General features: G+C 44.2%; 1 protein-coding gene and 1 long non-coding RNA gene across 2 annotated transcripts; one reads left to right on the top strand and one right to left on the bottom strand.

The window, feature by feature from the left end:
- Positions 1-1,330: 1,330 nt before the first annotated feature.
- On the bottom strand, positions 1,331-15,726 carry LOC307092817. Its single transcript, XR_013812896.1, has 3 exons — positions 15,499-15,726; positions 4,669-4,788; positions 1,331-3,400 (listed from the first exon to the last, which is right to left on the bottom strand). It is a non-coding gene; the product is annotated as an uncharacterized lncRNA (long non-coding RNA).
- LOC307092324 (BTB/POZ domain-containing protein 19-like) lies at positions 6,385-7,670 on the top strand (the record flags this gene model as incomplete). The annotated part of the gene is given in 2 exon segments (XM_079759567.1): positions 6,385-6,682; positions 6,685-7,670. Coding segments are annotated over 2 exon segments (852 nt in total). The 3' UTR covers positions 7,239-7,670.
- Positions 15,727-20,649: the final 4,923 nt, after the last annotated feature.

Genomic DNA, 20,649 nt, shown 5'->3' with positions numbered 1-20,649 from the left:
ACCTAGGACCCGGGAGACCAGGTTGCATCGCGGGTCAGGCGCGAGCACGGACCGCAGGCTCAGTGTCCAGTGGGCGGCGGACCAGGGACCCTTGCGGGAGGCCGCTGACCAGGGACCCTCTCCCGTCCCCGGTGGTTCTCTCCCTCCCCCTTCTTCCCTCTGAACCCAACACAATGTGTTTTATGGGGTGGAAGGGCCAGCATGTGTCAGACTCGCCGCGGGGCCTGAGCAGGGCGCTCTCCTGGCGGCTACCCTGCGGGCTGGTGGGCTGTGGGGAGCTGGCCGAGGGCGCGAGGAGGGCGGGGCCTCACACAATGTCCATCTCTTGATCATGGCAATGGATGACCCAGCTTCCTGAGAATAAAAGTAAAACTCCTCATGCACAACCTCACCTCCTCTTGCTGCTGCCTTTACACAAAACAGGCCTGGGTTGGCTGAATCCTCTCAGCTCAGCCACACCACCGCGTCCTCACAGTGGCACTGCAGCCCACCCCCCTCCCCCCATCACAGGGTCTATCACCCACAAGGACTCACTGTTCTGGATACTGTGACGTCAGCTGCAGGACCAGACACAGGCCAGCACCGTCGGATGGAGGGTAAGTGGGATGAGGCTGAGTTGGACCCTTTAAGGAGAGTGGAGTCTGGGAGGCCCAGAGGCCTAAATCCCACCTGTGGGATTGGGGCTCCACAAGCCTGACACACCCTGCACAGCCCATGACGCCCCTTCGTGGTTGTAACCCAGTCCTGGAGCCTCTGCCTTGACCCACACAACAGAGGTCAAAATGACCACCAAGGGGAGACAATGGAAGTCCGGCCCAAACCGATGTGCACTGGCATCATGTGCTTCTGCTGGGTTTTCGTTGGCTAAACCCAGCCATCATTAGGCGCATTGCCCTTTGGGTAATGTACTTTTCAGGCAGTGCAGATGGCATGATGAGACCATGGCAAATGCTGGTGTTGGGGGCGGAGCAGGGGCGGCAGTGGCATTGGGAAATGAGAACGTTAGGATTTGGGGTGTTGACTCAGGAATCTGGGGAGTATTGTCTGCATCTGATCTCATGTTTTGAAGTATTTTAGATTACGTGAAGCTCAGAATGCTCCTCAGGGTGAAAAGTGTTATTTCTATTATTCCTGGACTCTACAAACCGAAATGGAGATTTATTTTTAATTTATTATTTAGAGAGAGGAAATGAGATGGAAACACTGATTGCCTGCCTCCCGCACTCCCCCCCGCCCCCAATGGCATCTACCAGGAAATTGGCTTGGGCCCTCAACAGGATACGAACTGGAAACCTTTCAGTGCATGAGATGACACTCACTCAATGGACCCACTCCAGCTGTCAGAGCTTTAATTTTAATTTACAAATTTCACACTTTTATGAGAAAAAGTAGGCTGAGAACATACATAACCCTATCCTATTCATGTAAAAACATTTAAAAGGATACAAAGACCAACAAGTCGACATTTCCTACATTGTTTGCATGTCTGCAGTCAGTACACATTGTGAAGCTAAGGAGCTAACAGTTACTGAATGCTCACTACACGTGCCAGGCCCTGGATTCAATGCTTTAAAGAATTATTTCATTTAGCCCTGACCGGTTTGGCTCAGTGGATGGAGCGTTGGCCTGCGGACTGAAGGGTCCCAGGTTCAATTCTGGTCAAGGGCATGTGCCTTGGTCTTGGGCACATCCCCAGTGGGAGGTGTGCAGGAGGCAGCTGATCGATGTTTCTAGCTCTCTGTCCCTCTCCCTTCCTCTCTGTAAACAATGCATTTTAAAAAATTATTTCATTTAATCCTCTCCGCAACCTGAGATGGCTTAACCATCTATTTCCTAGGGAGGAAACCAGGCTCAGAGACTCAATGTAAATTGCCTGGTGGTAGAGTCAATAAAAGGCAGGGCTGGAAGACAAACACACAGGTGTCTAATAACAGGGTTGTATTTTGGCCCATGAGCATAGAGCTTTGGCTGAAGGAGTTCCCACTATCACTACCCTCATATGGCTTTATTCCAGTGTGAACCCTCTGATGATGTGTGAGAGCAGAGGTTTGCCTGTATGACTTCCCAGTATCACTACGCTCATAAGGTTTGTCTTCAAAGTGAACTCTGCGGTGTCGGGTGAGGTTACAGCTTTCCCTGAATGACTTCCCACAATCACTACACTGATACAGCTTTTCTCCAGTGTGAATTCTCTTATGGTTAAGGAGATGATGACTGGACCCAAATGATTTCCCACATTCACTACACTCATACTGCTTTTTACCAGTGGGAGCTCTCTGAGAATGTGTGAGAGCAGAGGTTTGCCTGTATGACTTCCCAATATCACTACACTCATAAGGCTTACCTCCAATGTGAACTCTGTGGTGGTGAATGAGGGTACAGCTTTTCCTGAATGACTTCCCACAATCACTACACTGATAAAGATTTTCTCCAGTGTGAATTCTCTGGTGACCCTTGAGGGAACACATTGGCCCGAATGACTTCCCACAATCACAACACACGTATGGCTTTTCTCCAGTGTGAATTCTCTTATGTTTGAGGAGATGGTAACTGGACCCAAATGATTTCCCACATTCACTACACTCATACAGCTTTGCACCAATGTGCACTCTCTGGTGACTGTTGAGGCTACACTTTTGACTGAATGACTTCCCACAATCACCACAGACATAGGGCTTTTCACCAGTGTGAACTCTCTTGTGCTGAGTGAGATTAGAGCTTTGCCTGAAGAACTTCCCACAATCAGTACACTCATAGGGCTTTTCTCCAGTGTGAACTCTCCTATGTCTATTGAGGTTAAAGATACGTGAAAAAACTTTCCCACATGTATTGCACTGATATTTCCCTTCTCCAGATGAGACGCCCTGATGTTGAACAAGGTTCTGGTGGTGGCTGGCAGCTTTTTCACATTCATCCCATTGGTGATGTCTTTTTCTATTGAGAAATTCCTCTGAAATCTCACTATGACTGTGTGGCTCCTCAGTGGTGAGAGGGGCCTGGTGCTGGAGAAACCTTGAAATGGCTGGGAAGTCTTCCCCAACCTCCCTACTGGTTAAAGATAGCCCTGATAAGGAGAAGCTGAAGTTGGTCACAAATGAGGCCAGGTCCACAGCTTCTTTCCAGGGCTTCTCTCCACTGGCTTCCCTCTGCTCCTGATGAAGGTTTGCACTGAAACAAAAGTCTCTCACACATGCGTCACTGAAGAAGGCTTTCTGCTCAAAATCTGCTGCTTGTGACTCAGTCAGGTGCAGAATATCTTTGAACTCTGAGACACACCTCCCGCAGAGATGGGTCCTCTGGGTTGCTGGAGCTGTCTTAGAAGCACTAACCTGTGACTCCCCTTGTACAGGTACACTCTGCTCAGAACAGGCCTCTGCATCATTTGTTTTATGCCAACAACCTGAAAACAAAAAAATGGTGATCAAATGAATGTTGACTGTGGTGACAGGGAGAAGTGTCATTACAAAAGTGTGTTGCCCATAACATGTTGGTTCCATGCAAATGTCTGAGGGTAACATATCTGAAGGAAATATTGCTAAGATGCTGCTGTGATACTCTGAGCCACTGAAGATTACCATACAGAGAAAATGTCCAAAAAAATTTGAAACTAACATGGCAAGCACCACATGGAACAGAAGCTGGATCATCTGTTCATGTGTCTGCTAACAGTGTTCAACAGGGCTTATCTGCTGGTGACATGGGCCAGCTGTGCAGAAGGTTGCTTACATCTTATTTCAAGTAAAATTCAAGAAACGAGAAGTTTGTGTCGAGGTCTAGTGAAGCATGTCTGTGCACCTCATAACACATGTGCAGGTCAATATTTGAGATTACTGCTGAGAGAGCAGTTCAGAGGAACAGATGATGGAAAAGGGGCAAAACGGTGAAGGTAGCCAGAAACCAGGAAGGCACAGACTAAAAGGTAAGTCAGGGAAGTGTCAAGCATGGGAATGAAAGTGTAGAAATCAGGTGTTGCCAGTAGCACCTCAACCTAAACTCTGTTGGACATGAGCAAGTTCCCAGTATAATCTCTAACCACCACCCTTATGTCATAGTTCCTGCAAGTTGGAACTCAGGAGAGCTAGGCAACCCTTTAGATCATGTTGTATGTTCAACCTGTGAAAAGAACAGGGCTCTCCTTGTACCTTCTACTGTACAAGCACATAAAACACTAATATTGTGAATTTTATTGAAAGACAACAGTGGTGAGTAGGCAGCACTGGCTCAAAGCAAGACAGCATGCAATCGTATTCAGAAAACAGAATATTACAAACAATGGAAGGAGGTCTTTCAAGAACCACCCAAGGTTCATGCAAGAAAATACCATAACCTGGCACAGTCAGTCACAAAGAGCCTGTAGCTGGAGGAATGGTGCAGAAGTGGAAGCCATGGATGTGGACATAGACACACTCCCATTAAACTGTTTGCAACAATCCTGACCCCCAGACACTCCCTGCCCTATCAGAGGCTATGGGTTCAAGGGATACTCATGGAGTCCTTTTCCTGAGCTCCCCACACACTCAGCACTCTCAGCCACAGCACATTTGACAGGATAATGGGATAAAATGGAAGATCCCATGGTCTGGCTGTGCGAGAAGGAAAGCTGTTTTTTGAATAAAGGAAGAGAGGGAATCACCTCAGGACACTGGGACAATGTGAAGCTTTACCTACAGATGAGACAAGTGCAAACACTTCCAGCATCACCTCGCAGTACAGAAGTCTCTGAGCCTCAACAAGGAGCCCCCACTCCTCCTGGGAGAAGCCAATGGCCACGTCCTCAAAGTCCATATCCTGTCGTAAGGAAGACAGTTCAGTCCTTGATTAGCTTCTCTCCTAGGCTTATATTTTCGTCATAAACCCCAATACCCAGAAGTTTAGAGGGAGATGGCTGCTGATGGGAGGGCAGACTGCAAGACAGTGTGTGAGTGCGAGGACAAAGGGAGAGTGTGTGGTCGCACAGGGAGTGTTTGTTGGTGAGTTGAGGGACAGCTATACTTCAGGAGACTGTGGGGGCTGGATGGGCGGGGTACCCCTGACTGGGCAGCCCCCACTGCTCATGGGTTCCATCCTGGAGCGACCAGCTCTGACACAGAGACTGAGCCATCTTGAATGGGAAAGTGGATGTTATCGGAAGCCTGAAAATCTAAAACTACAGCACCCAGCAAACAGCTGCGAATTCAAGAACACCGGTTCCCAAGTGGCGCGAGCACATGGATTCAGAAGAGCTCTGCACCTCCTCACAGAAAGGTCAGATTTTGCCTGGGATAAGTGAGGTCTGTGGTCCGGGCAGGAGAGAAAAACTCGCACTCAGGAGTTGGAGGACCTGGGGAAGTCTGTGCCCAGAAAAATCCATTGGGGCTGGCATGATCCGCGAATGTGGAAGGGGATCCGCAGAGCTGCTAACCAAAGGGAACTCAAAAAAGCAAACCGTAGATGAACTGGGCGCAAAAGGACACCCTAAAAATTTTAAAACTATGCTGGCTGCTTCGACCCAAGGAGAAAAAAGACTGCACAGACTTGCGCACAGCCCCGGAGTTCGTGCACTTACTCTGGCTCTTTTCTCTCTCTCTTTTTTTCTCTCTGTTTAAATCCTTGCTTTTGATTACTAAGCCCAATACATAAGGTCACCCAATTTGGGACATTCAAAGAGACTGCAGGGGAAAGTTGTTTTTGTGGAACCTGGGGATCAGAGCGGGGAATAACCATCAGAGCACTAGCTCTGGGGTAAACCAGTCCCCCAAACCAGTATTAAGTGCCACAGGGAAAACAAAATCTAAACACTAGCTAGAGAGAACCTATAGACCCAGAGGTCAATCCAGAAACACTGCCACCCAGGGGGTGATTCACAAATTGACTCTTGTGTAAACACAAATAAAGGAGTATAAGAAATAAAGACGTACTGCCTGCTTGGAAATCAGGACTGTGGCCTACAACACTGAGGAGCAGTGGAACGTAGGCAACTTCAATATTGTCCTGACTACGAAACAGGCGTGCCAAACAGAACAGTAGAGAAAGTGAATGACCTTCACTACTGCACATTTTTTTTTTCATCTTTTACTTAAGAAACTAATTTTTTTTCTTTTTTCCTCACTTGATTTTACTTTCTTATTACATTTTTATTTTCAATCAGCATTACTACTACTACTATTTTACCTTTTTTTAAAAAAGGTAATTTTATTTTCTCTTTATTTTACTTTGGGATTAGTGTTCTACATTCTATTTTCATGTTACCTTTAGCAACATTTTCCTCTATCTCAACTTTACCTTTATGCCAACACTCTCTTCCTCACTTTTCCCCTTTTGTTGTCCTGTTTCTCTTACCCTATACCTGCTTTAGATTTTCCCTATTCCTTGTTTTTACCCCGTTAAAATTTCATCCTAGACTCCATGGAGACCCCTGGACTGGTGCGTGGGGAAGCTGAGCCCTTTTCCAAAGCACTCCGAAGCCTTATCAACTATCGCCTATACAGTGATGTTCGCTTTGTGGTTGGTCAAGAGCAGCAGGAGGTGTTTGCCCACTGGTGCTTGCTGGCCTGTAGATGCAACTTTTTCCAGCGACTTCTGGGCCCAGAGCCAGGCCCTGGGGTGCCTGGCCCAGTGGTGCTAAGCACAGTACCAGCTGAGGCCTTCCTGGCAGTGCTGGAGTTCTTATATACCAACAGTGTCAAGCTGCACCGCCATTCTGTGTGGAGGTGCTGACAGCAGCTGTGGAGTATGGGCTGGAGGAACTGAGAGAGCTATGTCTGGAGTTTGTGGTGAAGGTGCTGGACGCGGAGCAGGTTTGTGAGGCCCTGCAGGCGCCTTTAACCTTGGGCCTGGGACCATTGCAGGAGCGTTGCATAGCCTCCATAGAGGCCCACAGCCAGGAAGCACTTCGGACCGGTGGCTTCCTGGAGCTGTCAGCACCCGTGCTGCTGCTCCTGCTGCGCAGTGACAAGCTCTGCGTGGATGAGGCTGACCTCGTCCTGGCAGCCTGGAGCTTGGCACCGGACAGGCCTGTGGCCGAGGTAGCAGCCCCAGTGGTGCGGGAGCTGAGATTGGCCCTGCTGGCCCTAGCAGAGCTGAGTGCCCTGGAAGAGCAAAACCGGAGGGAGCCGCTCATCCCGGTGGAGCAGATCGTGGAGGCGTGGAAATGCCACGCTCTGCGAAGAGGAGATGCGGCCCAAGGTGCCACGTGCTGCCGCCGGAGGGGAACCCTGCCCCCGGAGCATCGCCGCTTTCTGGACCTGCCCTTAAAGTGACCAAAGGCCAGGTCTCCCGAGGAATGCTGGGCCTCTCCTAAACTACATCTCCCGACATGCTTGGTCCTCTGAGCAGGCTTCCGCTCCCACCATGCTCGGCGAGCGGGGCGCGGGAAGCACTCAGTGGGGAAGCACCCGGTCAGCCGGGCGCAGAGCTCTGTGGTCGGGGCCGAGGAGGGGCGGAAAGGGCGCGGGCGTGAGCTGGGCCGACCCTCCTGGCTATGCTGAAAACCAAAATCGTTTTCCCTGGCACCTTACCCTAACTCTACCTCGGGTCCCTGGGCGCGCTCACCCACCCCATTTACACTTGTACTTTTCGGCTCAGCCCCTTAAATTCCAGACCTGCCTCCTGTAGATGCAACTTTTTACAAATGGCTCACGGACACCTCAGACACTGTTCAAAATTGAGCTTCCTCATCTTTCTCCAGTTCTGACCCCATGGTGTTTCTCATCTCCGTGAGTGCCAAGCCCAAAACCGGGTCCCCTGGCCTTACTGCTCTTCATCACGTCTGCTTCCGCTACCTTCTAAGGAACAAGGGCAACAGAATATGCCAACCCCAAATATGCCATTTGGACATAAGGGTTATTTTAAGCTGATTGTTTTGAGAAACAGGAGAAGCTCTGAGAACAGAGTACAAGTTACCCTTTTGTAAGGGAGATTTATATTATAAAGGAAATCTCCATTTGTAAGGGTGCCTCCCTCTTTGTAACAGGAAAAGGATGACTAATCTGCTGTAATGCAAGAAATGCTAAAGGGTCTTCAGTGGAAAAGGCGCCCTTGAGAGCTAACAACCCGTACCCGTGTTTACCTGCTGTTCCTGGTGGCCCCTCACTTTCTCCCGTCTTTAGCAGAAGGTGGTATTAAAGTGGGTGTTTTAGGCCACTTCAGGGACTTACTCATTTTCCCCCTCGGTATCTCCCATGTACACACGAAGTATACATGTTAATAAACTTCTGATTGTTTTTAAAAAATAGAAAAAATGTCATCTTAGTTATATATCTAATTTCCAATCCCCTGCTCCAAGTCCATACTCACCTCTCTCTTCTCTTTCTTCACTATCCAAAATTTTTTCCCTCTCTGTACTTTTGTTGTTGTTTGCTTGATTATTGATCATATCGGGGGTTTTATGCTTGTTTGTGAGATTGTTTTGCCTTTTCTTTTCGTTTTGTTTTTGTTTGTTTTTTGCTTCTGTTTTCCCTTGCCTCACTTGATATTAGTTTGTAGTTTACATTCATCTCTAGGTATTTGTTGCTAGCATTTGTTGGGATTAGTGGCTGTTCTATTGGAGTTTTCTCCCTATATATATAGTTTTTTTCCCCTCTTCTTTCTTATGCTCTTTCTTTTCTCTCTTACTCCCCCTTTTCCCAATTTCATTTTTACACTCCGTTTTTTTCTCTTCTTTCTTTCTGATCCTCTAATTCGCCTTTCTCTGGTGGTCACCTTTATTTGTGGTTATTAATATTGTGAATACATTTGTGTTCAGTGCCTCGTGCATTGTGCCTTGTTGTGTTGCATTTTGTGCCTTTAAATCAACACAGGAGAGAGCGCACTACATATCCAGACACCCGGAAAAGAGAGATCTAGGGAGACAAAGAAACAGCCCACATATGAAAGAAAAGCAGGCATCAACAGAAAAGGAAGTGAAATGGAGGCAAGCAACCTGTCAGAGAAAGATATCAGAAAATTGGTCATAAGGTGGATGAAAAGAATGGAGGACAAATGCAACAATATGTGTAAGAACCAAGAGGAAATGAAGAATAACAAAGAAGAAATGAAAAATGACATCGCTGCTATAAAGAACTCAATAGGAAGCATCAACAGTAGAATAAAAGAACCAGAGGACCACATCAGTGAACAAAAGACAAGATAGGAAAAAATACCCAAGTAGAGCAGCTTCTAGAAAAAAAATTGAAAAGCAGAAGGAGAGCCTAAGGCAGTGATGGGCAACCTTTTGAGCTTGGTGTGTCAAACTTCACCAAAAAACTGAGCATAACTCGGGTAGTGTGTCACTTTGAGGAAAAAACCTTATTTTGCAAATGTTTCATCCTCAGGAGCAGCAAATGTTTCATCCTCGGCATGCGGCCACCTCAGCGGCCGCGTGTCATCAGAAATGGCTATGCATGTCAGTGCTGACACGCGTGTCATAGGTTCGCCATCACTGGCCTAAGGGAACTTTGAGACAACATGAAACAAAACAACATCTGCATAATAGGGGTGCCAGAGGAGAGGAAACTGAGCAAGGAATAGAAAACCTTTTTTTAAAGAAATAATGACAGAAAACTTCCCTGATATAAGGAAGAACAAACCCACACAAATCCAAGAAGCTCACAGAGTCCCAAACAAAATGAACCCCAAAAGACCGATGCCAAGGCACATTATAATTAAATTGGCAAACAAAGTCATGCAAAGGAAGGGTCTGAACCAAAGAATACTGTACCTAGCAAGGCTATCAATCAAAATTGAGGGTGAAATCAGGAGCTTCACAGACAAAAAAGGACTAAAGGAGTTTATTACCACCAAACCAGCAATGCAAGAAATGCTAAAGGGTCTGCTGTAAAAAGAAGAAATAGGAAGCAAAGAAGGAACACACGGGTAAAGAATAAAAATGGCGACAAACAAGTACCTATCAATAATAACTTTAAATGTAAACAGACTAAGTGCTCCAATCAAAAGACATTGGGTAACTGATTGGATAAGAAAACATGTCCCATATATTGGCTGTCTGCAGGAAACCCACCTCAGAAAGAAAGATGCACACAGACTGATGGTGAAGGGATGGAAAAAGGTTTTTCAGGCAAATGAAAATGAAAAAAAAAAAAAAAAAAAAGCTGGGGTAGAAATGCTTATATCTGACAAATTAGGTCCCAAAGTGAAGGACATAAAAAGAAATAAGGAAGGTCACTTCATAATACTAAAGGGAGCAATCCTACAAGAAGAAATAACTCTGGTAAACATATATGCACCGAATACAGGAGCACCCAAATACATAAAAAAAACTCCTGGAGGATATCAAGGGAGAGATTGATAGCAATACAATCATAGTTGGAGACTTTAATACCCCACTATCACCATTGGACAAATCCTCGAAACAAAAAATCAGCAAAGAAACATCAGTCCTAAATGACTCACTAGGCCAGGTGAAATTATTTGACATCTTCAGAATATTTCACCCCAAAGCCACAGAATATATATCCTTTTCAAGGGCACATGGGTCATTTTCAAAGACAGATCATATATTGGGTTACAGGCAAATTCTCTTCAAATTCAAGAAGACAGAAATCCTATCAAGCATCTTCTCAGATCACAATGGCATAAAACTGGAAATCAACTACAATAAAAAGAATCCAAAAAAATCAAACACATGGAGACTAAACAGCATACTATTAAACAATGACTGGGTTACCAGAGAGATCAAAGAAGAAATAAAAAACATCATGACAACAAACAACAATGAAAACACAACAATCCAAAATCTATGGGACACAGTGAAAGCAGTCTTGAGAGGAAAGTTCATAACTGCAAAAAAACAAGAAACAATGGTAATAAATTACCTAACTCTACAACTCAAAGAGTTAGAAAGAGAGCAACAAGAAAATACCAGTGTAAGCAGAAGGAAGGAAATAATAAAGATCAGAGTGGAGATAAATGACATAGAAACAAAAAAAAAAACAACAACAAAAAACAAAAAAACAAAAAAACACAAAAACAACCCCCCCCCACACACACACACACAAAAACACAATACAAAAGATGAACAAAACCAAGAGCTGGTTCTTTGAAAGGATAAACAAGATTGATGAAACTCTAGCCAGGCTCACCAAGAAGCAGAGAGAGAGGGGACCCAAATAAACAAAATCAGAAATGAAAGAGGAGAAATAATAACAGACCCCACAGAAATACAAAGGATTGTTAAAATATACTATGAACAACTCTATTCCAACAAACTGGAAAACCTGAAGGAAATGGACATATTCCTAGAAAAATACAACCATCCAAAACTCAATCAGGAAGAATCTCAACATCTCAATAGGCCAATAACTATGGAAGAAATTGAAGCAGTAATCAAAAAGCTTCCAGCAAACAAAAGCCTGGGGCCAGACAGCTTCACAGAGGAGTTTTACCAAACATTCAAGGAAGAACTAAAACCTATCCTCCTCAGACTATTCCAAAAAAATTCAAGAGGAAGGAACACTTCCAAGCTCATTCTATGAAGCCAGCATCACCCTAATACCAAAACCAGATAAAGACAACACAATGAAAGAGAATTACAGGCCAATATTCCTCATGAACATAGATGCCAAAATCCTCAACAAAATTCTAGCAAATCGGCTCCAGCAGTACATCAGAAAGATCATACACCAGGACCAAGTAGGATTTATCCCAGGGATGCAAGGGGAGTACAATATCCGCAAATAAACGTGATACATCACATTAACAAATTGAGGGAGAAAAACCACATAGTCATATCAATTGATGCAGAAAAAGCATTTTACAAAATCCAACACCTTTTCTTGATAAAAATTCTCAGCAAGGTGGGAATAGAAGGATCATACCTCAACATAATAAAAGCCTTATATGATAAACCCACAGCCAGCATCATACTCAATGGGCAAAAACTAAAACCATTTCCCCTAAGAACAGGAACAAGACAGGGAATCCCACTCTCACCACTCCTGTTCAACATAGTACTGGAAGTATTAGCCATTGCAATTAGACAAGAAGAAGAAATAAAAAGCATCCAAATTGGAAAAGAAGAAGTAAAGCTGTCCTTCTTTGCAGATGACATGATATTGTACATAAAAAACCCTAAAGCCTCCATAAAAAAACTATTAGACTTAATAAATGAATTTGGCAATGTAGAAGGATACAAAATTAACGCCAATAAATCTATGGTATTTCTATATACCAATAGTGAACTTACAGACAGAGAGACTAAAAAATCAATTCCACTTACAATCGCACCAAAAAAATTGGGATACCTAGGAATAATCTTAACTAAGGAAGTAAAAGACCTATACACGGAAAACTGCAGGACACTGAAAAAAGAGATAGAGGAATACGTAAACAGATGGAACAACATACCATGTTCATGGATTGGTAGAATCAACATCATTAAAATATCCATACTACCCAAAGCAATCTATAGATTCAATGCACTTCCCATTAAAATACCAATAGCATATTTCACAGACCTAGAAAGAACTCTCCAAAAATTCATCTGGAATAAAAAAAGACCCCGAATAGCCACAGCAATCCTGAGAAAGAAGAACAAAGTAATGCAGATTTCAAGCTGTATTACAAAGCCATTGTTCTCAAAACAGCCTGGTACTGGCACCAGAACAGACATATAGACAAAGGGAATAGAATAGACAACCCAGATATCTACCCAAACCACTATGCTCAATTAATATTTGACAAAGGAGGCATGAACATACAATGGAGTCAAGACAGTCTCTTCAATAAATGGTGTTGGGAAAATTGGACAGATACATGCAAAAAAAATGAAACTAGACCACCAAACTTACACCATACACAAAGGTAAACTCAAAATGGATAAAGGACTTAAACATAAGATAGGAAACCATAAAAATCTTAGAAGAATCCATAGGCAACAAAATCTCAGACAACTCTCGTAGCAATATGTTTACAGATACATCTCCTAGGACAATGGAAACTAAAGAGAAAATAAACAAATGGGACTACATCAAAATATAAAGCTTCTGTACAGCAAAAGAAACCATCAACAAAACAACAAGAGAGCCCACTGAATGGGAGAATATATTTGCCAATGTTACATCCAATAAGGATTTAATCTCCAAAATTTATAGGGAACTCATACAACTTAACAAAAGGAAGATAAACAATCCAGTCAAAAATGGGCAAAGACCTAAATAGATACTTTCAAAAGTGGACATACAGAAGGCCAAGAGACATATGAAAAAATGCCCAAAGTCACTAATCATCCTAGAGAGGCAAATCAAAATGACAATGAGATATCATTTCACACCTGTCAGAATGGCTATCATCAACAAATCAACAAATGACAAGTGCTGGTGAGGATGCGGAGAAAAAGGAACCCTCGTGCACTGCTGGTGGGAATGCAGACTTGTGCAGCCACTGTGGAGAACAGTATGGAGTTTCCTCAAAGAATTAAAAATGGAAATTGCATTTGACCCAGTAATTCCACTTCTAGGAATATATCCCAAAAATTCAGAAACAACAGTCAGAAAGGATATATAAATCCCTATGTTCATAGCAGCACAATTTACCATAGCTAAGATTTGGAAACTGCGTAAGTGCCCATCAGCAGATGAGTGGATTAAAAAAACTGTGGTACATCTACATGGGACACTACGCTGCTATAAAAAAGAAAGAACTTTTACCATTTGCAACAGCATGGGTGGACCTGAAGGAAATAAGCCAATCAGAGAAAGATTAAGTATTACATGATCTCACTCATTTGTAGGATATAACGATCAACATAAACAGATGAACAAAAATAGATCCAGGGACATGGAAGCATTGAACAGACAGTCAAACCTCAGACGTAAAGAAGGGGAGGGGGGGAAAGAGACCATTCAAAGTACTTGTATGGATGCATATAATCATAACCAATGGGCACAGACAGTGGGGGGTGAGGCCTGTGCTGGAGGGTGAGAGTGGGCGGGAGAGGTCAATAGGGAGAAAGGAGACATATATAATACTTTCAACAACAAAGAATTTTTAAAAACACACAAAAGAACCACAATCAGATCTGAGATATCCACAGCGCGCCCCCCCTGCTGCACTTGATGTCCCCTCAGCAGTCACAGCCAACATCTCTCCACTTACCTGTCACTCAAGTCCCAGCCCTGGTGGCCCTGTGCACCAAGCCCAGTGAGTCTCACAGATGACCACTCAAGCCTCTAGCTCACCCACAAGACTGACTGCAACCCCCAGGCCACACCCAGGGTCACAGCCAAACCCTGGTGAGTGTTTAGAGAATATGCACCAGCCCTAGTCTCCTCTTGTGTGAATTACTCTTCAGCCTCCAATTCATCTCATGTCCACTCATCTTTTAAAGCCTTGGCCACTGGGAAACCATTATCCTCCCAACACTCTACATGACCACTCTGTCCCTTTGCTGTGTTGTGACACCCACCTCCCACAACAGGGGCCCCAGCAGGTAAGCCAGTACTAGGCCCACACTGTCCCATCTGAGCTACTATGACCATTATCATCCTGATCATGATTCCCTATATATTTTTAAATAAATTTTTATTGATTTCAGAAAGGGAGAGAGAAACATCAATGAGAATCTCTGATTGGCTTCCTCCTGCAGGCTCCCCTACTAGGGATCCAGCCCACAACCCCGGCATGTACCCTTGACTGGAACCGAACCTGGGATCGTTCAGTCCAAAGGCCGAACTCTATCCACTGAGCCCAATCAGCTAGGGCCCATGATTCCCTATATTAAACTGATCTATAGCCCCGGCTGATGTGTCTCAGTTGCTTGAGCACGGACCCATGATGCACTGAGAGTTTACAGGCAACAATCCTGGTCAGGTCACATGCCTGCAACTGATCGATCCTTGTTTCTCGCTCATGGATATTTCTCTCTCTCCCTCTCCCTTTCTATGTCTAAAATCAATAAAAGTATATATTTTTAAAAGGATACTTGTTCGTTCCTGAGCCAGCTCAGTCTTCACTCCCAGCCTTTGCCCATTCTGGTCCCTGTGCCTGGGAGGACCTCCCACATCTCACTCCACCCGTTCCCAAAACCAGGGTCCACTTCCTAAGACCTAGTCGTGGCCTCAGGACTCTGGGCTGAGTGTCTGCAGGTCCCGGGGCAGGAAGAGGGGCTGGACAGTCCCAGGACCCCCCTACCTCAGAGGCCACGACAGTGTGAGGCCCTGACATCAGCCCCACAGCCCAGCCCCTGAGCGGCTCTGCACCTGCAGGGACCTGTGGGACTGAAGGTCTGTGGAGGGCCCGGCACCCACCGCCAGGACCCAGGGCTCAGGCTGCTCAGGGCCCTGGCCCAGCCCCGGGCCGGGCGATGCCCGCATCCCTCGGGGCTCCATGTCCCTCTGTGTTCACAGCCCCAGCCCGTCCCCTGAGGAGGAAGTGACCCTCCTCCCGGAGCCGCCGCTCCTCCTCTCTGTCGCCTTTAGACACACTCAGGCCTGGCTCCCCCTCCCGGCTCAGCCCCCACGGCCTCCCCGGCGGCACCGCAGCCCGTCGCCCTCCCCTCCCCCTGCGCCCCCCACGGGCACTCACTGCTCTGGGCGCTGCGGCCTGGGCTGCGGGCCTGAGCGGCGCCGGCCCCGAGGCGGGAGGGCCGATGGGGTGACGCTGAGGGAACTCTGTCCGCGGAGAGGAGGCGGGGGGCACGGGGACCCTAATCCCGCCGGTTGGGGGTCAGCCCGCCTCAGACACCCCTGCCCAGCGGGACGCCGCCTCCCACGGATCCTGCTTCGCGCGACCAACGCCCAACCGGCGCGCAGAACCCTGCTGGTCCGTTGAAGGAAGCCAAAACCTGCGCCAGGAAAATACAGGAAGTCCCACCCTAACCGGATGTGCAGCCACCAAAATGCTGTTTACCACCTGTAGCTCTGGGGCAGTGCTTTCTGGGTAATGTAGTTTTTTCAAAGGCCCAGAGGAGGCCTCATCCCAGCCAATGACCTTGGTGAGTGTTGGTGTTGAGGCCCCACAAGTGGTGCTGGAGGAGGAGATGGGCCTGGAGGTCTGCTTTCCTGTTCCACACTGACAGACCCACCAAAGAATATATATAAGGGGGAAATGGGGGACATCTGTAATACTATCAACAATAAAAAATACAAATATTAAAATTTCTTTTTGCAAATACTATAGCCCAGCTGGTGTGACTCAGTGGTTGACCACCGACCTATGAACCAGGAGGTCATGGTGCTATTCATGGTGAGGGCACATACATGGGTTGCAGACTCAATTCCCAGGGAGAGGGGAGGTACAGGAAGCAGCCTATCAGTGATTCTCTCTCATCATTGATGTTTCTATCTCTCTCTTCCTCTCCCTTATTCCCTGAAATCAATACAAATATTTTTGATTTATGATTTCAATGAATTGTACTTAAATGAAAATTTAAAAAAGGTTTAAAAATTGAGGGGTTCCAAAGGTTTTTCTGTGTTATTATGGAAGTTCTGGAGCATATTTTTTTTTGCAACTGTATCAGTATTTTGGAAATAAAATACAAGGGTGAGCTACTGAAATATCTTATCATGTGCATATTCACTGCTATCTCCTTGGCAGTTTAAAACGGACCATGGTGAGAGTATTTATGCCAGGAAAATTGACAAATACTACAAACCTACACTTCACTTAACATATTAATAAATGCTTAGACTTGAGTAAGAGTGGCTCTGAACTTTCACAATGAAGATTACATTTATATGTATATGGTATAATTTTGCCTCAGTGGTACATAGCATTAAAAATGAGTAAAACAATTTCCCTTCAGGATTCAAAACCAATGGTTCCATATGGCAAAGGAGTCACTTGAGTCACTGAGGAATGAGGGAAACTTAAGCAGATGTCTTAAATGCTGCACAGTCTTCTTTCAGTTAAAATCATAAATTTATTTAAACAATTTGAAAAAGATTCTCAGCAGACATTTTAACAAAGCAGATAAATACAGTGCAAAGAAATGTATCCAAAATTTCACCATAAAATATTCCTCGGTAGATGGAATTAAAACAAGAGCAAGATAATATTATCTGCATTTCTGGGGTTACTATTTTAAATGATTAACCATTGTATGTCTTTGCAGCATAGCAGAAAATTTGGAATTTTTTATATACTGTGGGTTAGTGGTAAGCCAAAGGGAATGACCATTTTAGGTCACAGTTCTGCATATCTTCAATGTAAACATTCACCTACACAACAGTGTGTTAAATAAAACATATGTCTATATACAGAACTAAATGCAAATATTCCCAGAAGAGACATATGTAATACCCCAACCCTGGAAAAAACAAAAAACACAAATCAATTAATAAACTGGTTATTCACAGAATCCAGTAGTACTCAGCAATAAAAAAAATTAACTCTTCACACAAGCATTTGTATTGAATCTCAAAATGATTCTGTGGCATGGAGGAAACCAGTATTTGTTAAAAAGTACACATCAAATAGTATAAAATTATGTACAGTATGAACTATTCTATTGTAAAAAATGGAAAATCCCTGAGTGCATGGAGGGCAAAGAAAGGCAGAAAGAGAGATTATAAGAGGGCGGTAGGAAAACAGAGGTTGTGGCAAAGGAAGGTTTAGAGTTGTTGGTAAGGAAAATAATACATTAATTAATAATAAACAGGAATAAATTCTGCCCGTCCAGTTTCCTGAGTTGGTTGAGTGTCATCCCATTCCTGGACAGCTCTCTGGTTTGATTCCAGGTCAGTGAACATCCCAAAATGGATATCCAGCTGTGGCTTGCAGGAGGCAAAATATCTATGTTTACCTCTCTCTTCCACTCTCTTACTCTCTCTCCCAAAAAATGAATAAAATTATTTTCTAAAATAGTTTTTTTTAAATAATCTCTGTGTTTTCCAAATATACAACTGTAAGCCTATTGTTGCTCCACCCTGTGTATGAGTTACTGGTAGGTTTATTTACATGTGACAGTTTTGAAGCTTTATTTCTAGGTCAGGGCTCACCAAATACCACAGTACTAGCAAATCTTGTCAAGTAGGGAAGACTATTGCCATTGGAACCAACAGGAATGCTGACTGGTTACAAAAGACATGTCCTGGTACTGATTACAGTATTACCTTTCCTCTAGCTTTGAGGTATTGCCTGCTGAGCAACAACATTGAGATGAACACCCAAAGGGGCCAGGGAAATGCACAAAACCATGAGATTATTTTGTCTGCTAGTGACGTCAGCTACAGGACATAGTGATGGAGGTCCTCAGAAAGTTCTCACAGACCCTACAAGCCACAGAACATGAAATAATTTGAATTTAGGTCCATAGAAGCACTTTTTTGAAGTTAAACTGCAGTGTCTACCATGACTATGAAAACAGTGTTTATGTCCCAAACTCATTCCACCTCAGAGCCTGACAACAAATGACACCAGCCTATGAAATCTCATACATCGTGGCACATGGCCTCTTTGCAGCAGGTGGAGAGTAGTTCCCCTAAACATTTCTGACACTTATGTAATACATACTGCGAACAGAGAATGTAATTCATATTGTTCACAGGAGGACAATAAAGGCCACATGTTCAAGCGACCATTGACCTCTACAATATAAGAGGCACCAGGAAGCAAATTAGAACCACAAAGTCACACAACATTTCTCTCAAGGCCTCAGTCAGCAATACAAAATGAGCCAATATTGAACAAAGAGTGATTTTCTGACATCAAGCTGTGCCTTCCAAAGCACAGAAAGTTTGAGATCACACCATATTGTTCACCTGTCCATGCTGACAGAACACAGCCGTCCATTCAATCATCCCAGGGAGATAATAGAACCAACAAAATAAAAGTACAAAAGAAAAAAAAACTCATTTATATAAAGATCAAAAACCAGAGCAGAAGACAGTAAGAGGTTTGCAGGTTGAAGAATTAGAACCTGAAACACTTCATCACAGCATAATGTGAGAACCACAATGTCCCTGAAAGAGGTAGCACTTCTTGGTGGAGGAAGTGTACTCTGGAAGCAACCTGAGTCAGGTAAATTCTCTGTTCAGAAATGAATGACGATTCATCCAGGAGCTCAGAATATTCATAATTTTCTCAAGCACAACCCCAGAGCATGGAGGGGTTGTGACTGATGCACACTCTTCAGGTGAGCTAGGTGGTACGGGTGAAATATCTTCCAGACAAATCCTTTCACTGAGATAAATCCGGTTGTAGTCCCGAGTAGATTAGCAAGTGGGATCCAGTTTTTGAAAGTGTTCCTTCTACCTGAAACTTAGGAGGCATCTAGCAGAGTGTATGTTCTGATAAAGGGGTTTGCATTCAGGTAAATGGGGGTAAAACCTTCTCCTTTGGTGTTGTTTTTCTGAGTGCGAAAGTAAAACATTCCCTGCACATTTAAAGCTTTTCTCCAGTGTGTACTCTCAAGTGTTGAATGAGGAAAGATTTGTAGCGAAAAGAGTTTCCAAATTCAATACACCCATGAGGCCCTTTTCCAGTGTGAACTCTGTGGTGTTGAATGATAATAGAGATTGTGCCAAAGGACTTCCCACAGTCACTACACTCATATGGTTTTTCTACATTGTGAACTCTCTGGTGAATAAGGAGGTGATGGTTGTGCCTAAAACATTTTCCAAATTCACTACACTCATAAGGTTTTTCTCTACTGTGAACTCTGTTGTGTTAAGTTAGGTTAGAACTTTCATGAAAGGACTTCCCATATTAACTGCACTCATAATGTTTTTCTCCAGTGTGAATTATGTAGTGATTAATGAGGCTAGATTTTTGACTGAAGCACTTCTCACAATCACTATATTGATAAGGTTTTTCTATAGTTGTGAATTCTGTGGTGTTTAGTGAGGAAAGACCTCACATGGAAGAATTTCCCACATTCAATACACTCATAAGGTTTTTGTACAGTTTGTACTCTGTGGTGCTTAGTGAGGTGAGAACTTTCATGAAAGGACTTCCCACATTCACTACACTCATAGGGTTTTCCTCCAGTGTAAATTCTGTAGTGTTTTATGAGGGTAGAGTTATCATGGAGGCAATACCCACAATCACTACGTTGATATGGCTTTTTTTTCAATATGAACTTTGTGGTGGATAATGAGGTGACTTTTCCACCTAAAACATTTCCCACATTCACTACATTTGTAAGGTTTTTCTCCAGTGTGAACTCTGTGGTGTACAGTGAGGTTAGACCTATTACTGAAGGACTTCCCGCAATCACTACACTCATAAGGTTTTTCTCCAGTGTGAACTCTGTGGTGTCGAATGAGAGTCGAGCTACTGCTGAAGGACTTCCCACAGTCACTACACTCATACGGCTTTTCTCCAGTGTGCATTCTCTGGTGTTTCATGAGATTGGAATTTTGCCTGAATGATTTTCCACATTCACTACACTGATAAGGTTTTTCTCCAGTGTGAACTCTCTGATGTACAGTGAGGACAAACCTATTACTGAAATACTTCTCACAATCACTACACTTATAAGGTTTTTCTCCAGTGTGAACTCTCTGGTGTACAGTCAGGTAAGACCTATTACTGAAGGACTTCCCGCAATCACTACACTCATATGGTTTTTCTCCAGTGTGAACTCTCTTGTGGATAAAGAGCTCATAATTGTGCCTAAATGATTTCCCACATTCACTACAGTTATATGGTTTTTCTCCAGTGTGAACTCTGTGGTGTCGAATGAGATGAGAGCTACGGCTGAAGGACTTCCCACATTCACTACACTCGAATGGT

This window comes from Cnephaeus nilssonii (genome assembly GCF_951640355.1).
Source record: "Cnephaeus nilssonii genome assembly, chromosome: 20".
NCBI classification, from domain to species: Eukaryota; Metazoa; Chordata; class Mammalia; order Chiroptera; family Vespertilionidae; genus Cnephaeus; species Cnephaeus nilssonii.
Note: the sequence above shows the minus strand (reverse complement) of the source record. Positions and strands in the feature narration are given on the sequence as shown.